Source organism: Balaenoptera borealis (assembly GCF_965194805.1).
Source record: "Balaenoptera borealis genome assembly, chromosome: 7".
NCBI classification, from domain to species: domain Eukaryota; kingdom Metazoa; phylum Chordata; class Mammalia; order Artiodactyla; family Balaenopteridae; genus Balaenoptera; species Balaenoptera borealis.
Window position 1 is genome coordinate 100,504,411 of NC_138864.1, and position 20,014 is coordinate 100,524,424.

At 37.7% G+C, this 20,014-nt stretch overlaps 1 protein-coding gene across 10 annotated transcripts in view; it reads left to right on the forward strand.

Annotated features, from left to right (window-relative positions):
• CPED1 (cadherin like and PC-esterase domain containing 1) overlaps nucleotides 1-20,014 on the forward strand; it is a 303,529-nt gene that overhangs the window by 78,770 nt on the left and 204,745 nt on the right. For all 10 annotated transcript variants that reach the window (XM_082400010.1, XM_082400009.1, XM_082400002.1 and 7 more), the window contains 2 exons: nucleotides 17,738-17,870; nucleotides 19,381-19,549. In XM_082400010.1, coding sequence (XP_082256136.1) covers nucleotides 17,738-17,870; nucleotides 19,381-19,549 — 302 coding nt within the window. The remainder of the gene's footprint in view (nucleotides 1-17,737; nucleotides 17,871-19,380; nucleotides 19,550-20,014) is intronic.

A 20,014-nucleotide genomic window follows, 5' to 3' on the forward strand; every position in this document is an offset into this window, starting at 1 on the left:
GTGTTGGAGGATATAGCATGTTGAACTTCAAGAAAATCTCTTACCCAGTCTCCTTCTGGTGGTAGAGGTAGATATTGAACAACAACAACAAAATGACAAGTGTTATGAAAGAAAAACAATGTTAGTAGGTTTGCAGTGCTCATGGCTTGTTCATTCATTTTCATGGAACTCCAGGGCTGGGAACTGACTTTTGATTTGCAAGATATCTTTGATATTAGAAAATGAAAACCCACTAAAGTGATGCATTAGCCCTAAGGCACACAACTTCATAAAGTGTATGTTGCATAACACATTTATTCGTGGGAAGATGATGCTTGTTGTGACTAGTCTCTTGAAGTTCTCATTGTAACCATAATAATTAATAATATGATTTATTAGGACTGATACATTTTAATAGGCATTTAGTGTCTTCCAGTCTGACAGATCCTGTTGAAACATATATTGATAAAAACCCAAAATGGGATTTGCAGCAAGCTACAAAGTGAAATACATTCATTTCCCTAAATAGAATCTTAGAATCCTTCATCTGTAGTTGAAGTTATGATTAGAAAGGATACGTATCTTGGCAGAAGTATAATTAACTGAATGAATGGAGTTGTTTTGGAAGATGCTTTACCCTTTGATGATGGGTTGGGTGTGCTTCTGTCTGGGAGAGACGCAGAGACTCTGTTATATGGTAAACCCCATTCAAATCCTGTGACTCACTGCTTCGATAACTTTGGGGACGATTTTCTTTAAACTTCTCTTAGCGCCACCTAATGGTAAAAATGATATCATAGTCATAGCAGCAGTACCATCCCAGTGCTGATAGTCATTTCACAAGAAAACGTGTAGCTTATCAAAGGGTCAACTTACCCCTAAATAGACAGAAGTAGGTAATTCAGCCACATTAACTGAGAAGGCCTTTGGAAGGACTCTCTTGCCTCATCCATTTCTGAGTGGGCTCATAAGTACTGGCAAGAATCCTAGCCTAAGAGGTCAGAAGAATTCTAACCTTCAACCTAGTGAAGGCGGAAGTCAGGAATCCTGTGGTCCCCGTATAAGGAGACCTGAATTCTAGTTCCACCCAGCTACTAAGTATAGTGACATGACTCTGGGAAAAGTACTTGGTCCATTTGTGCCTCTTTTCTAGACTTGTAAGATAGGAACAATTATAGTGACCATTCTTTCCTCACAGAGTTGTCATACAAATGCTTTATAAAAGAATATGTGTTGTAAATCTATAAAAGTAATATTAAGGTATTATTTCTATATTGCTCAAGATATCCATGAATTGATTTAGAGAGAAAAATTGAATGAGGTGTTCAGTTTTTCAGATTGACATAAAACTGTCACAACAATATATATTCTTCTTTTTGGAGGCATGCTGATATGGAAAGGAAGCCTATTGATGCCCAAGTATTTATCTAAAGTTAGAGGTTGAGTATAGATAGTCATCAAACATGATTAGTAGTAATTTTGTGTTTGTTTTACAAATAGATTGGGGCTTCATGATTTATGCCACAAGGTGATATTATAGATAAATTACCCTCAAATAATAACACGTGGTAACATTAATTCTTTACTTATCGTGAGTCGGACACTGTGTCAAGCCCTTTATCTACTTACTCTTTTAACCCTCTGTAACCATCTGTGGGGCAGATACTGATATGCCTTCTTTAGATAAAGGAATGGAAGCTCCAAGAACGTCTGAGCTACACAGCTGGAAAGGAGCAGATCCATATCTCAGGTACCATGCTATACCTCTTGTAACAAGCTTGAGCCACTATACTGTATTTTAAGCCTGTCCCTTATAATGCAAGAAAATAAGAAAGGAGCTATTTAAGAAAGCCTAATACCTGGGCCTAATGAGAAAGGGAACTTGTTTACCACTTTATGATTATTATTATCATTATTAATCATCAATATTATTATTTGATCAACTAAAGTAATTCTTATAATTTCTTATTTATCATAATATTTACATATAAGGAGATACTAAGTGAATTTGCTGCAGGCAGAAGATTGTTTTGTTTTAGTCTTTTTTATTTGTTTGTTTTAATTTTTTAATAGGGAACTCAGTAACAGATGGGAATTGCCTGCCCTGGGAGAGTCAGAAGCTCAGGTCCTCAGTGCTCACTGGCACTTTCTTGAGGGTCCTCTCTACCTTTCTTCTGTTACCTTTTTATCTGCTGTGCCCGCTCAGGCTCAGCTCCTCAAGCCATCCACAACCATTTTTAGGCAAAGTAGAAAATTTCGCGTGACAGACCTCATACTGCAGCCGTATGCCTGGGGTTCGGGGCATCTCAGATGTGGGTGTAGCCACCAACCTGAGGTCTGGGCCTCTGGAATGACAGTGACCACTTTGGGCCACGTGGAAGGACCAAGTATTAGTAGTCCTGGCTCTTCAAAGCTGCTCTTCTGACCTTTTCGGGAGGGCTTTTAGAATTCACTGGCTGTGCTGCCAAAAGGGTTTATAAAGCACCAATCTGGGGATGTGAAATTAATGAATGTAAGTAGAACAAAATTACATTTTGTGGGTGATATATGATTTCTGTCAGAACAAGTAATTGCTTTCACGTGATGGCACATCTGCTGTTGGGTAGTGGCGAGTGCAGACTGAGCCCGGCTGCATATGTGTGGATCCCATCTAGACGTCTTAATAGCCCACTGTCCTTGGGCAGGTTTCTTACCTTCTCCGTGCTTCAGTTTTCTGTCTGCAGTGTAGGGACAATAATGACTCTGCCTCCTGGGGTTGGTAAGAGGATCGAAGGAGTTCGTGCCCTTAAAGTACTTGGAACCATGCCTCACACAGAGTCAGCAAGCCACGAACATTAAGTATTTAATAAGCATTTCCATAAATATTAGTTGCTTCAGTAAGTATTTCCATAAATATCCGTTGATAAGTACTAACCACTGCTCCTATCCAGTTGGTGAGACCCATGTTTTTCAGGATTCACTAACCTGGGAATAAAGCTAGGATCTTTTTTTTTTTTTTTTTAACATCTTTATTGGAGTATAATTGCTTTACAATGGTGTGTTAGTTTCTGCTGTATAACAAAGTGAATCAGCTATACATATACATATATCCCCATATCCCCTCCCTCTTGCGTCTCCCTCCCACCCTCCCTACCCCACCCCTCTAGGTGGTCACAAAGCACCGAGCTGATCTCCCTGTGCAATGCAACTTAAAGCTAGGATCTTAAAATGGTCACAAAAACATTTCTTTGCCTCCACCTACACTCACTATCTTCAGGCCTCTTCTTCTCAAAATCCTGCTTCCAATCACTTTTGGATCATCCTAAAGCAATCTTTTCATTCATTCCTATCAGACCTCACATTATTTTTGGATAAATTTATGTATTAATCTCTGGTTGATCTGGAAGGAAGTATCTATAACTTACCTATACACATAATTTCGACAAGCCCTAATGTAATGCCCTAACTTTGATATAAAGGACAAATAAAAGGCAAGTACTTTATAGTGTAACAATTTGTAATCTAATATGTAAATGTTTTGGCATAATGACAGCATAAGGAGTAATGAAATAGTCAAATGCTCCCTCTTTTATTTTGAATCTCCATGAATGTGACAGGTACAAATTCAGATTGGTGCAGTTGTATCATAAGGAAACTAAGATTCCATGGGTCACATTGCTGTTGGTGAACAACTCTTGAGACAGTCACAAGCAAAACAAAGTATAGTGTTCCCCTTGCTTGACTATGAAAAATTCAGTGTATGTTAAAACTGGGTCAAATGCTTGGGGTTTATATATAAAATGGAGTCAAGCTCCACGTTCAAATAATTACCAACAGGCTTTTCATCCACATCAATGTCCAGTGAGACATTCAAAAGTGATATAGGATGGGGGAGAATTTATTGTTTTGCACAGAGCAATATTCAACATAGTAACAGCTGTTGCGGTATGTGCCTTGGCCGATGAGAATGGATATCTCACTATTCAAACAGGCGCTGGACTCTGCACCTTACCAGTACATTCCAAGTAAACATCAGCCTTATCCTACACAAGGCAGAGATCTGGGCTTTATAACCCTCATCATTAAATTTCAGTAGCTTTCTTGATCATTGTGATGGCCTCAAATGCCCCCTTTGTCTTAGAGGGTGTATCTTATGTGCTCACGAACACAATCCTCTTATACTCGATACCTTGTCCACTGTTTTCTCCATTTCTGCTCTGGTACCCTGTGGTCATCTGCGGCCAATGTAACCGCTGGTCACACCCACCAAAGGTGTTCTGCCGCTGGAGTGCCCCGTGGCAGAGGCCGCTGCTGCACCTGCCATTGTCTGTGCTGTCCCATGCCGAGTGTAAGGGATCCTGAGGTTCATGCTGTGCCTGCTTCTCCTCTGGCTGCTGCTGAAACTGTTGGTGCCATGTCCCATGTACCAGTCACTGTCTTGTCCATTGTCTGGAAGTCTACTGGTATTCTCAGAAGCCTGAATAAGTCAACACTAAATTGATTTAGTAGTAAAAAAATCAATAGTCAAAATCTTTCTTTACGTTATTTTTTTTTTCTATTGTATGTAATGTTACACTCTCACTTAAAAAACATTCTTTCAGTATTGTTTTAGCTTCTGACCTAAAACCTGGAGTGGCAGTAAGGCCTGTGTAATATAGGAGCAACATACTAAAAGCTGCCCTCCTCTTTCATGTTGTCCTGTTAGCCTTGGACTTCTCTTTCAGCCACTCTTTTTTCTTTAGGACAGATTCCTTACTATTAGCTTTTCCCACAGTTCTTCCAATCAGGGCGAGACATAGTGAACTCCTAGCTGGACATGGATTGGTGTCACTCTAAAACTCCATCACACTGGTAAATAATAACCAGATAGCATTCTTGTCATCATTCATTGACCATAGGGTCTCAAAGAACAGCAACAAAAAGTAGGTGTCTTGTCTTTTCCTAGTTTAGGGGGTTGGGATGGTTGTGTTTAATATCATTGAGTTCTAACAGTGTCATGACTGGACCTGAAATATTTCTGTTGAGCATATGGAAATAGGACTGAATTTATCCTTCAAATATAAAGCCATAGCTATTTATATTCTTGTGTTCCAAATATTGCAGAAGTGGGAATGTTTACTTTGTATCTAAATACAGAATTAAGAAGAAAAAGAGAAAGATTACGTGGTTAAGTAAACTGATTATGCCAAATTTATCTTTTCGGCTCAGTATTTTGTAATGTTTCTGTTTCTAGATTCCTTCTCTCAGTCCTGTGTAGGTCATTCAGCAGCCAATTTTAGAAGAGCTTGTGTCATTTAAGAGAAAGAACTTTAAACTATATTCAAAGAGGACTACGGAAAGCAAAGATACCACCGGCAAAGTGATATTTAAAATTGTTCCAGTTACATGATTTATTGGTAAATCTACACGGGCTGTGCCACGAGCAAAACAAACAAATGTGCCAGGTGTACTCTGAGCTTTTAATTAAGAGAAATTTTACCTTTTGGACAGATTTTAATAGGGTATTTTGCTGTTTGTAAGCCACTGAAACAACGGTTTAAGCCATTCGTGGGTGAAAAGCCCTTAATTATATAGAATATAGATCATGAGGGAAGCAAAACCAAAAAACAACCCAAAATCCTAGAGTCTCATGTCAATTTGGAAAATTTCTAGTCAGAAATATGTGCCCTAATGTCACCTCAAGCCCCTGGGACTAATGGATTCTGTGAATGGTTTAAGTGATTTGGTAAATAAAAGCCAGATTTGGGGGACCGAAGAAAATGCTGAGTAAAGAGCAACGTTCTCAGAGAAATCAGCTGGAGTGGTGAGTTGGAGGCCAGGTGAGTAGTTGTGAGGCAGCGAGCTGAAAACGTGAATCGCAAATCATTCCATGGATAATGGCGGCCGTGAACCTTCGTCACTTTTCACTCTAGATCCATGAAATTGAATGAACAGTACTTCTAATAGAAACTTAATGTGCTTTTCTCTAAATCAGTTTTGCTCAACTGCCTGTGCCTGTATCACATCCCCCCCTCCCTCCCTGATAGCTATATGCCCCAGCAGCCAAGTGGCCGAAGGGACCTGACCTTGGCCCCAGGGGATTGAGCCAGGTGTGGCAGGGGGCCTAGGCAAAAATGGCCCCTCCGAGAGAATGCTGAACATTACTTAAAACGCCCCCTCCAATAACAGCATGACTTACTGGTAAATAAGCCTTGAGGAGTAGTTTAAATTTTTTAATAGTTTTTTTGTTTATTTGTTTTTGAGAGTAGAGTTGGGGACAATATGGCAGCCAAGGGGCAATTAGCCTTATTCAACACACAATGAAATTTCTGCTAAATTCTACTTTTACAACCCTCTTTTTCCCCTAGGCAACCCCCCCAGCTCACCAAAACACCATCCTACACATCCTCTCTCCTCAATGGTCTCTTTGTCCACTTTCCTCTCTCTAACTCATTTATATAGATTTAAAAATAAATTTATTTTTTCCCATACTTCAAACAGCATTACAAAGACTTGGTTCCCACATAAGCATGTATCATTCTTTCTTAGAGAGGAAAAGAGGACCAAAGGAGCAGAAAACCTCTACTTTGATAATTTTTCACTGTTACTCAGCCTTTTCCCCTTTTGACTTAAAACTAGCTTGAATTTTTTCCACTACTTACAATCCAAGCTTTTGATTCAGCTTCCATTGGCTGGGTCTACAGAGTCAAACTCTAGCAGAGAGCTTGATTGTTAACGCATGACTTTGAACCCCTGAGTGATGCTGCAGGTCACAGAATTTTTTAAAGCAATGACTGCACATCCCTAATTTATTGAAAATGACTGAGATATTATTGGATGCCAGAGAATTATTTTCCCTAAGACATTTAGTGTATTTTGTAAGAAATAGCAAGATATAAATGACATTATCCACCACCCACCTATTTTAAGGCATCTAAGTAGCAGCTTAGACCCGGAAGTACAGTCTGGGATTGCAAGGACATGCAAACAAGTGGTGTTAATTGAGATAAAATGCTGATGTCAAGGGGTGGTGGTGTGATGAATTGGAAGATTGGAGTTGACATATATACACTAATATGTATAAAATGGATAACTAATAAGAACCTGCTGTATAAAAAAATAAATTAAATAAAATACAAAAAAACCCCCCAAAACAAAAAACTCTGTAGCTTGAGTTAGAGTGTATTAAATCTCTGGAAAATAATATATGTACATAATTAATATTTTTATATAATATAAATATATGTTTATATAATATATTAAATAAATTATATATAAATTAGGTAATTTATATATATGCATAGGTATACACATATGAACACATATGCTAAAAGCAACTTGGCAGTACAAAAGATGCGAGATGTATGAAGAAAATATGAAGAATATTCTTATAGAAAATATTTATTTGAATTTAATGTCCTGGCCTAAATTCTACCCAGAGTAGAGAGTTTAGGGGGGAAAAATTCAAGATTTTAATCACCTAATTAACATCTTTGAAGACCAACAGTTATTTAACACTTCAGATATGAAGACCCTTCCCTCCCTTGGCTCAGTTAGTTGGTTAATTCTTTAGTCATTTACAAGATACAAAATAGGCCAAACGTACCTGGCTACTGGTGGGCTTACCCAGCTCAAGGTGAAACTGAAGCACCATTTCAGAAACTCTTGTCAGGCTCTGCTTGGCTTCTGACTTGCCCTTGGTGCCCTCGTCTATGAGGAGTGGACTCTTGTGTCGCTCAGCCGAAACTGACATCTACAGACTCCAGTCATATCGCTGGTCAATTGGAGGGAAAGGACCTGAGGACAAAATCGTTCCGTAGGAACATGTTTGCTCAGTGTCATAACCAAAAATCTTTTCTGACATATTTCCATGGTTTTGACCTATTTCTGGCATTGGGATCTCTGGCCCTCATTAGATTTCATTTTGGCAATTGCCTCTAGTCTCTGAATGTTCTATATTTGTCTCACTCTTGGAGTCAGATATTATGAAAATATTGTTATTTTAAATATGTACTGGTTCACATATAATAAGTTTATTTGTAAATACTATAGAAGTAGAGCAGGAGGTTGATGGTGATACCATGTACCTTTTATTATACCAAAAATATAGGGTGAAAATTGAAGACAGAGTTGGTCCGTGAAGGTGCCATTAAAGAAGAGCTATGTTCATGCATGTTTTCACTTAAAATAGGCGCAATGACTCACTGTGTTTGTGTCTTACATTTAAATTGAGATTGACTTCAATATACTTAAAAAAGAATTTGGAATCACTGTTACAAATTTCTAGTAAGTCATTTATTATTCTGATGTAAATGATATCAATAACATTTCATGGTTTACTCCAGAAAATGTTCCTGAGGAAAAGTTTAATATTAATAAAGTGATTAACTTATTTTTGCAGTGAGTGGGCTTAGACAGCTGTTCTATTATCATATTTGTTGCACTCTCGGTACTAATATTTGCGGAAGGTTGTGTTTCAAATTGTTATTAATGATGCTCATTAATTTATACCAAATTATTCATCTTTGGGCTTGCTGAAGTAGCCAAGTATTTTTTCTTTTCCTTTTCTTTTCCCCTGGAAAATTCATGTAGAAAAACATCAAAGCAAAATTAAGTTGCCATAAAGTAATAAAACAATCTTTCATGCTGCTTGGTCATTGCAGTGAAATCATAGGGGCAAGAAATTGAAGTAGGAGCCTAGACACAGCTTTTATTACCAAGGAAAATGAGCGGAATTCAAGGTTTTTACGTTGTCATGGTCAAAACATAGAGGAGTCCATGGGGAAAATTGTTTTTGTAGAATTGCATGACTTTGACACTTCCACTGAAAAAGAACAGAAAGGAGGGCATTTATGGCTTGCATTCACTGAGTGCTCAGTAAGTAAGCAGTTGATTGATTGATTGGTTAGTTGGTGGAAACTTTATGCAATGATTATCCCTTTAAAGCACATTGCTATGAAATTAATCTGGTCATTTTATGCCTCAAATTGTGTCTCCACGTACATCAGGATGTGGACTGCACCTCATTTCCTATAAAATAAAATGAAAGTTATTCTTCTTCCCGAAAAAGGAATATATTGAATTACTATGCTATTTGTATTTGCGGTTTGATGTACCCTTATACAGTAACAGCATAGGAAAGATATGCTGAAACTATAGAGTGTAAACTATTGGTATCAAAGCCACATAGGTAATAATATAATAATGTCAAGTCTCAAAAAATGAATTTGGCGTTGCCTGACTTAAGGCTAGAATTATGTATTAATAATGCCTTTATGTGTTTGGTATATCCATTGTCTCAAAGATACTCTTTGGCCAATGCCACTTTCATAAAATGAAAGTAAAATTGTGCTAAGGAATTGGTGTGTTTGGAGTATATAAATCCTCACATTATAACATTTAAGTTCAAGTGTAGGTCTGAAATATTCCAGGGAGTTTTATCTATGTGTCATAAATAGTCTAGGGAGTTTTATTTATGTGTCATAAATCTGTTGACTAAGATCTAGCTCTGTTGACTAAGAGCTAATTGTGCTGGTTGTTTGCAAAGTCTCCCCTTGAACAAAATACAGAGGAACAGACTTAAATATTGCAGTAACTGGGTCAGTCCTCGCTTACCCCATCTATAGAAACCTAGCCTTAATACAGAACTCCTTTAACTGCTTTACTGGGCTACCACAATGCTAAACTTGAGGAAAGTCACTAAAAACTATGTGTGTCTTTATAGGCCTCCTGCAATAAGGATGCTGTGTTTTATTTTGGGCTACACATTTGTGCTTACTACACATACTTCCTGCTTTGTTCTTAATTGACTAATGTCAAATGTCAGATGTTTAAGAATCACATAAAAGAGAATTTAATAGATTAGCCTTTTTCTGATAGCTAGCAGTGGTTGAGAATCCCTTAGTGTTGGATGAATTCAAAAGGAATAACATTTTAGTTACTCTTTGAAGTTTCCAAAGTGACAAACACGTTTTCTATGTTATAGAATAAGATTATACTAAACTACTACAACTAGCTATTTAGCATTTTTTGAGCACTTAACATATGCCCAATGCTGTGCAAAGGACTTTAAAGGAAATTGCATATTTAATCCTGTCAGCATCCATATGAGGTAGGTTCTTCTTCTTAATATTACTATTATTATTATTCTCATTTTTCACATAAAGACACGGAACTCAGAAAAGTTAAGGAATTAGCTCATGGTGATACCTATGACTAGGAATCCATTTATAGACAGGAATTAGGATTTTTAAAATAAATGTTACTTGGAATATCATTCGTAAAACATTTTTGAAAGAAAAATATCGGTTAGCAACTAAATTACAATGAGCTGGACAATTTAGAACATTGGTCTTTATGGGTTTCACCCATGTCTTCTCAGGCCCAGGTTCAGCTTGTGTGGTAAAACAAACAAAACCTGGGCCCCCAAATCCTCCCTTATGGGATGTCCCTTGCTTACAAAGGGCAGCCATCCTCTTGGCTGTCTGCTGGTGACCTTCTCTTCCATGGCTTCCTGTGCTCAATGTGGGTTCCGGGGGCTCTGCTAATATGAGCCCTCTTGGCCTTAGACAATTCATCTTGAGGTGTCCGTCTCTGCCCCTCACTGGAGCTGCCCCCATGGTGCTGCAGTGTCCTGATATGATCGTAGCAAATCACGCCACTCTAGGGAACACCACACTGAGGTGGAGAGAAACTATCTCTACCCATGTTACACTCATTTCCTAGGTAGTTAAAAAAAAAAAGGTTACGTCGTACAACTCTAGGAAAACCACTCAGCAATTGGCTTGCTCAGTCTTCTCATTTCAGCTGCTGTTTTCTATGACCAATGCACGTATCTCTAGTTATTTGGGTCGAAAGAAATTGGGGTTCACTTATTAAGCAGATATTCACTGAGCTCCTATGTTCAGTGCCAGCCTGTGCTTGGCACTAAATATGCAATGAAGGGAAAAACCCAGAATCCCTGCCCTTATAGAGTTTACAGTCCAGTGACCTGAGAAAACCCTCTGATGCACTGAAAATAATCCCTCCTTTCTAACTGCCAATGAGTGATCAAGTTTGTGACCTTGACTCTACTTTGGGTGTCTTTCCTCCCTATGTTGTACACTGCTCAGGAGGTGAAGGGGTGGTTGATATTCCCCAAATACTTTCTCAGAGTGTGGGAACTTAAAGAGGGTCCAGCTATCGTCTCTTCTATGAGATTTGTTGGGCCTCATGCGAATATAATAGCTGGTTGATCCTGCGGAGCACTCGTGATCACTGGAACACAGCTGAGTTCACAGAGGGACCACATTTCAGCTCTGGCCTTCGGGCCCTTGTCACTTATATTCTCCATTAGGTCATATATAGCATATATTTAAAATATAACACAAATTTTCGCCTAGGATTACAGAAATTTAGAATTGTAAAGGACCATAGAAATCATTTAGTTATTCATTCAGCATATATTTGTTTAGTACCCACTGGGCTGGCTGCTCTGCTTTTTCATCATCTTGCAAAAGAAGAAACCTTTAGTGGTGAGGACTTTCCTCTTCTAGGAATTGGTAGAATTTGGACTGTGCTTCTATTGTTTTCAAAGCATATGCTGAACACTCACTGAGTGATTTCAAGATCATCCTTTGTACTAGTCAGGGTTCTCCAGAGAAACAACCAGTAGTTGGGGCCCCCTTACCTGTGGTTTTACTTTCCGAGGTTTCAGTTACCTGTGGTCACTCATGGTTTAAAAATATTACATGGAAAATTCCAGAAATAAACAATTCATGGATTTTAAATTGCACGCCTTTCTGAGCAGCGTGATGAAATCTCTCACCATCTCGCTCCATCCCACCTGGGCCATGAATCATCCCTTTGTCCAGTGTATCCCACCTGTTGCTCACTTAGCAGCCGTCTTGGTTATCAGAGCAACTGTCTCAGCATCCCAGTGCTTGTGTTCAAGTAACTCTTATTTTACTTAATAATGACCCCAAAGCACAAGAGTAGTGATGCCAGCAGTTTGGATATGCCAAATAGAAGCTGTAAAGTGCTTCCTTTAAGTAAAGTTTCTCCACTTAATAAGGAAAGAGAAAACTGTATGCTGAGGTTGTTAAGATCTGTAAGAATGAATCTCCTATCCATGCAATTGTGAAGAAGGAAAAAGAAATTGGTGCTAATTTTGTGGAAGCACCTCAAACAGCAAAAGTTGCAGCTGCAGTAAGTGCTTAGTTAAGTTGGAAAAGACATTAAATAAGACATTCTGTGAGAGGGATGGAGAGAGAGAGAGAGAAAGCACATTCACATAATTTTTATTATAGTATTTTTGTTATAATTGTTCTGTTTTATTATTAGTTATTGTTCATCTCTTACTGTGCCTAATTGAAAAATTTTATTATAGGGGTTTATGTAATAGGAAAAAAACATAGTATATAGATTTGGTACTATCCTAGGTTTCGGGCATCCACTGGGGGTCTTGGAATGAATAAAGGGGGGAAGGACTACTGGGTCTATCTATATCTATTCATCTGTTGAGGGAGAGAAAGAGATTGATTGTAAGGCATTGGCTCACATGATTTTGGAGGCTGAGAAGTCCCACGATCTGCCATCTGCACACCAGAGATGAAGGAAAGCTGATGGCATAGAGAGTCAATGGAGTAGATTCCAGTCTGGATCTAAAGGCCTGGGAACCACTATGCTGAGGGCAGGAGAAAATCAATGTCTCAGTTCAGTCAATTAGAGAAAGAGCAAATTCAACCTTCCTCTGTCTTTTTGTTCTAGTCAGGCCCTCGACCCGCAAGGGTGCCGCTCACCCACATTGAGGAGAGATATCTGCTTTACTTAGTCTGCCAATTCAAATGCTAATCTCTTCCAGAAACACACTCACAGACACATCCAGAAATAATGTTTAACAAGCTATCTGGGCATCCTTTGGCCCAGTCAAGTTGACACATAAAATTAACCATCACACTCCTTTGTCATTCCTACCCACAGACATTTTAGCTCTGGAATCTTCTTTTGCAAGTTGTATGTTTATGCACTCTCTAGCTTCCCTTCAATAGCCACCATAGTGCAGTAAGGAAAAGCTTATGAAATTGCTGATACGTGATCAATAGTTAATCATTCTGACCTAACAAAAGACAATTTCATATGGTTTAGCCTAAGCCATTCCCTGCTGCCATATATAAATGCTCTTATTTGAGATCAAAGCTAATATTTTTTCTCTCTTACTCATTCTTTCTATATGTGTACACACACACACATATATACACACATACACACATATAATTATTTCTCCAGGACATGTAGCTGGTAAGAAGACCAGGGCCCAAATTTGTATTGACCAAGTTTAGGGGTTGTATAGGCTGGATATTCTCCATTGGCCCCTCCAGATTCCCTCTAGATCCTTCCCCAGGAAGCTGCCCTCCACAGACAGCATCAGCAAGGCTCCCTTGTTCCCTGACTTCCTGCAGGAGACCAGAGCTTGGGGGAGAGAACTTTAGGCCATTAATTCCCTGACTGCTTCCCTGTGGGACCCTGGCCTGGAAGTGCCTGTGTGCCTCTACCTGTGGCCGTGACTCTTGCTCTGTGCTCTCTCCCACAGCTGTGCCTTTTGCCTGGATCTGTAATTGGCTCCCTCCTGGGCTAGGGGTGGTAAGAGCTTCCATTCGTCAGCCCTGGGGAGCTTCACTACCTGGTGTTGTTTTCCCTTAACTCTACCCTTGCATTTGTTATCAGCTCCTTCTTTGATAGTCTCTCTCTCTCTCTCTCTCTCTCTCTCTTTTTAATTTTTAATTTTATATTGAAGTATAGTTGATTCACAATGTTGTGTTAGTTTCAGGTGAAAAGCAAAGTGATTTAGTTATACATATTCATATATCTATTCTTTTTAAGATTCTTTTCCCATATAGGTTATTATACAGTATTGAGTAGAGTTCTCTGTGCTATACAGTAGGTCCTTGTTGATTATCTATTTTGGTTAGTTAGTCTCTTCTAGTCTCTTCACTTACCCCTTTGACTCTGTCATGTCATCCATACTTTGATAGAGTTATTTCCTGGCTACGACTTTAGTTTGGGCGTATATTAATTGTTCTATTTATATTTGCCGTGCATGGAAGTTCTGGGGGTATCTTTTCAGGCTTAGGAGTAAGACTTGTAGATGTCCTCAGGCAGGAAGAACAATTAATGCATTCATAAATACTTATCTACACTTCTAATCTCAAAACCAGTTGTTAATTATTAATTAAGGGCTTTTATCTTCACTGCAAGTTTTGAAGTAAGAAAATACTGGCTAAGTTTAGCTTCCTAATATGAAATGCAAGACAATATTTAAACATTTGTGAAATATAATTATACTTTCACTATTACTTTCCTATTAATTATTAGCCACAGGGCAAAACATTAAATCAAATACAATATAAATTTGGCAGCTAATCTTTGCTACTACAAGTGTTTTCCAGTGTTTAGTCTTTGCCTATGATGTATATAATTATATGCCACATAGAAGGGAAAGAATAAATAACCAAATAAAATATTTTTAATACATTGGAATGCTCATTTTGTTCTCCAACTGCACGTTAGCTTAACCTCTCAAAGCTAGTTCATTGCTAGAACAGATATTTACTGCACACTTGTATCAACATTATGTTCCGTGATGTGGGAAGTTCAGAAGATTCCTGGAGAATCACATCCTGGATTCTAGAAGACTCCTTGACAATGTCACAAGCCCGTTAAGCATTGGTAAGAATCAAAATGAAAACCCAGGTTTAATCTTCCTTTACAGAAAACTGCACCAGTCAGCAGGTACTCAGGACCTGGCCAACCAGATATTAGAAGGTACAAAAAGAGCAATCTTCATGCATCCCTAACAAATTGTTCATTTTTACTCTGAGTGAGCAGTCAAGTTATGGCTTCAGGACTCTTTAAAATAAGCCAAGAGTAGTCAATAAATAAAAGCACATATGACACTTCACATCTGTATCTGCTACCCATTGAGACCTCATAGTGTGGGGTAGGAAAACCAAAAGATGCATGCTGGGTCCACCATATTTAATTACTTTCTGAAAATAGTTAATAAGTACATGTTAATGAATTACAAGGCCATTTAGAAGACTAAATAGAACCTCATCTCCCAAATTCCTTCGAAAAACAGAAGCTAGTTTTAGCATTGTTGGTAGGAGATTTCTAGGCTCCTCTGTGTGTTTGGGGGCCAAGGGAGAAGGGGAATGGAATATTAAAATAAGTGGATTGGACTGGTCTATTGAGAGCGCCTTGATAGATATGCCCAATGAAGGATACAGGGAATGGTGACTAACGACAAATCTTTGAGTCTGTTAAATAAGAACTTAGGGTACTTAAAGTTTCCACTATTATTTATTAAAGCTCCATAAAATGCAGTTGCAGTTTTTTTTTTTTAACATCTTTATTGGAGTATAATTGCTTTACAATGGTGTGTTAGTTTCTGCTGTATAACAAAGTGAATCAGCTATACGTATACATATATGCCCATATCCTCTCCCTCTTATGTCTCCCTCCCACACTCCCTATCCCTCCCCTCAGTTACAGTTTTTAAAGATACTAGTGGAGCTTATTTTTAATTTTTGGCTGTAATCAAGGGAAATGAGAATAATTTTAGATGTCAGGGGACATCTAATTAGAGTTGTGGGGTTTTTTTGTTTGATATTTGTTTTAGAATTGTTGAAAGTGACCTACAAACCTGGAATGATATAATGGAAAATCTGATATATATATCACGAAAGGTAAAAATTACTATAATCAATATTCAATTTTATTACTCAATCACAGTTTCAGGGGCTGATGTGGATATTTGACATATTCTTGGCAATTCCTATATTGGATTCCTTCAACTACACGTTATAGGCTCCTCCACTTGAACTAAACCGGAAAAAGGTGACAAAATCATGTATTCTTTTGACATATTTGCTGACTACTTCCTCAAAACCTTTGAGCTACTACCTTGGTGAAACACTTAATATGTCTAGGTTTTTCAAAGTCACCTCTGCTTGGGCTTCAAACTGGTGCTGTGCTTCCTGGTAGCAAGGGTAAAACGGAAGTCAGAGGAAATTACACTCTTCTCATATTACACAAAAGAAGGCTAAAATTAGCTCTTCTGGAGAGAAAAAATTTTCCCTAGTAATAAATTCTAAAAAATGTCTATTTAGTGAAAAAATAGAGAGCATACTTTCTTACTGCAAATGTAAAGGTTTATATAAATGCTTAACTCTTTTGAAGTTGTGATTCTCAGGAAAGAAATTACCTTAATGACTCTTCATTTGTCACCTCCAGAAACAAGCAATTTGAATATTTCCTTTATTATGATGTATTAGAACTTCATTAATAAGGAAGCCTTACAAATAGGCTATCATTTTTTGAGAAAGATCACATTGTGCTAAATAATGAGATACAGGAATCATTGAACAGCTTGACTTGTTCGGACTCTTACTTAAGAGTGTGAAGTGTTTTAAATTAAATTGTGTTAGTATTGATGAAACGTGCACAAGGGGGAAAATAATTTAAAGGCTTTGTTCCATTTGGGAAGCTAGATAAATTGTACAATTTAAAAATAAAGCTCTGTGACCTGGCAGGAAGGAGACAACAACTCTCATATGCTGTTGGAAAGAGTGAAATTGGGGCAACCTTTTTAGAAGGCAACTGAGTAATGTTGATCAAATTTACAATGCATTTACCCATTGACCCGGCAATTACACATATAGATTAGAATTCACCCCTAGATAAACTTGTAAAAGTACACCAAAATAGATGTATAAGAGCGTTCATTGTAGTATTTTTGAAATAACAGAAGAAAAACATTACACAAATAATCTAAATACACAACAATAAGGGTATGATTAAATGAAATGTATATTCATTTAATGGAACACTCCAAGCTATTAAGAAGTATAAGGTAATTCTGTATATGCTAATATGGAAAGGACTCCAGGATGGATTAGTAGGTAAATAAGCCAGACATGGATCATTATGTCTTTTTTGGATAATTAAAAAACCCCAGAAATATCTGCATATATAGGTTTATATAGATATATTGATATTTATATCAATTTATATATTGAAGAATCATATGTATCTTATCCACTGTTGCTTATCTAGACTTCAAAAGTGAATGTGTAAGCATTGGGAGAAGTCCTAGAAGGGCGTGTATTGCCGGATGTGTTTTCTTTTCATTTGATAGCTTTCTGTACACTTTGATTTTCTAACCTTGTACATACAACTATTTTTTAAAAGTATCAATATGAGTGTTTGGAAATAAGTCATTATTGCTGGCCTTTACTTTTACACACTTCAAAAACCCACTAAATAATATTTTACAAAATAATGGAGCATTCTGGTTGAGGTTACCAAGGTCATGAAGCATGACAAACTCTAGCACGTGAAGGACTGTATTGTCAAGAAATCAACTCAAGTTATCTATATAAAATTCTCATCGCAAACAGAAGTCAGCTCCTGCAGCCACCATCCCCTAATCGAGAGAGCACCTCCTAGCTGTATGGAAGAAAGACCCTCTTGGTGTGGGACAGAAGGAGACATCATATCTACTTCCCCTTCTGAGAAGAAAATTTGAAATTAGTTATTTTAATTGTTTTTCTAGTCTGTGGTAAGATAACATACTACAAAGCAAATGCCCCTCTAAACATGCCTTCATGCTTGAGGGATTGAACCTTGATTCAGAATGGGGAGAAAATTTGTGGCGTATTTCCCTTGGACCCAGTAGTTTAACACAGCAGACTCTATTTTGGAAGCCATTCCAAAAGGAAACAATATAATGACTGTTTTTTGCTCTGTTGAATCTTTTCAGAATTGCAACTTCCGGTGAGCCCCTCAGTGTGTCTGGATCAGAGCATACAATTGAAGCTGAGTACTTCAAGTCACCTTTTAAAAACAGTGAAGTCACATATGTGGAAACCAGGGGACTGGAGACGTGAACAGCTGTAAGCTAATCATCTTGAATTGTTATGTCAAGCATGCATTTTAAGAGATAGTTAATAAGAGAAAAGCACCAAACACATCTAGGGGTTTTACGTTTGAATTATTAGGTTCTGTTATATAAATTTTCGGCTATCTCTTCTTAATAAATAATGCCACCATCGATTTTCTGCTACACTAATTCAAATCTCTCTTGCCATAGAATAAACATTTGGGTAAATAGGACTCTTATCCAGGAAGTTATATTAATGGAAATTTTTTTTTTAAATAAGTTATATATTTTAATTTTTATTTATTTATTTATTTTTGGCTGTGTTGGGTCTTCGTTTCTGTGCGAGGGCTTTCTCTAGTTGCGGCAAGTGGGGGCCACTCTTCATCGCGGTGCGCGGGCCTCTCACCATCGCGGCCTCTCTTGTTGCGGAGCGCAGGCTCAGCAATTGTGGCTCATGGGCCCAGTCGCTCCACGGCATGTGGGCTCTTCCCAGACCAGGGCTCGAACCCGTGTCCCCTGCATTGGCAGGCAGACTCTCAACCACTGCGCCACCAGGGAAGCCCCATTAATGGAAATTGAATTTAAAACCTTGGCCATGCGAAACTAAAATTTTAACTTCCATTTTATACTCAAATAACATGCCTTAGTCTACGAGTATGGCTGAATGATTTTTTTCTATTATGATTTTTTTATGGCTCTGAGAAAGCAACTGTAGGGTACCAAGTTATTCAAGTTACCTCCAGGGAAAGGATTTTGTCATGTAGATAAATTATAGTGAAAAATTAAGAGATTTTAATTATCTTATCCAAGACACAAAATAGTTTGCCTCATGTAATTTTATAATTATTAGGCAGTATTCCACAGTTAATAGTTTTTATTGAAGAATCATATGCATTTCTGCTTACCTAGACTTCAAAAGATGAAATAGCACACTCTTTTCATTGATTGAACTTAGATATTTGAAATATAGAAATATGATGCAGAAAAGAAAATAGTTATACATTTTGGTATCATTTATGATGAAAGTATGTTTGTTTTATCACAAAATATTTAATGAGTGTTATTTTTCCTTTTTTAGACTGATGTGTTTCCTAATATTTCATCCCTTAAATTAACCCTTAATTATCTGTGGTGCAGGTTATTAGGTAGAATCAAATTAGTGGGGAAAGTATTTTGGCATATTTTTGATGACCTGCCTGTCTACTATTGAGAAACAGTATCTTTTCTTGTGGAGGAAAAGATAGAGCGAAGGTAGGAGAGGGCAGAACCGGAAAATTTCAGGGGTATCCTAAACTTTTATATGTATCAGTTTTGTTGGGATGGTACCAGATGTGACTAATTTAAATTTTTTAGATCTTTAAGCCTCATTTTAGGTACAATTTTAGACATTGTTTAAGGAAACCCATACACTGAAGGCTGGGGTCCAGTGAAAGAGAGATGGGGTGTACAAAGCTCTGAGGCAATTTATAAATTACATACTCACCCCAAATTATGGAGCTTTAATTATATTTTTACTTTTTTAGGAATCAAACCACAGTCCTAGCTCCACAAGAAACACTCTTGAGAACCAAAGATTTATCTGTAATTCTTAAAGCGTATGTGCTGGTGACATCCTTAACTCCTCTGCGTGCATTCATTCATTCGACTGGCACGGTTTGGAATCCACCAAAGAAAAAACGCTTCACTGTCAAGGTAAAATTTCCATTGAAGCAGTTATTTCCCACAAAGTATACTGGAGATAAGCAAAGTGAGTTGGGCTGCCTTTCTCCGACCTTTATGATTATCAAATCCCAAGGAGCAAAGATTGTATCGTTTTATTGCTGCAAGCAGAGATTTTCATTTAATAGGTGCAGGTTCAAAAATGAACTGGAAACAGCTTAATTCACTAGGGATCACAAAGGCTACATCTTTTTTTTTTCTCAACTCATCATTTTAGTTCAGTTCTTTGACCCACTGTAGAACTAGTTCTCAGCTGTGGTCTGTTTTTCTTGACTTTCCGCTCATTCAAGAAAAATGTAGTCAGTGCAACAAAGGAAAATATAATTTTGCCCTTACGCTTTTTGCTTCATTTTTAGGAAGCATAATGCCTATTTCATTTCACCATTCAATATGGAATATTTGCTGAGTAAAAAACAATGCTCTCAAGGGTGCCTGACA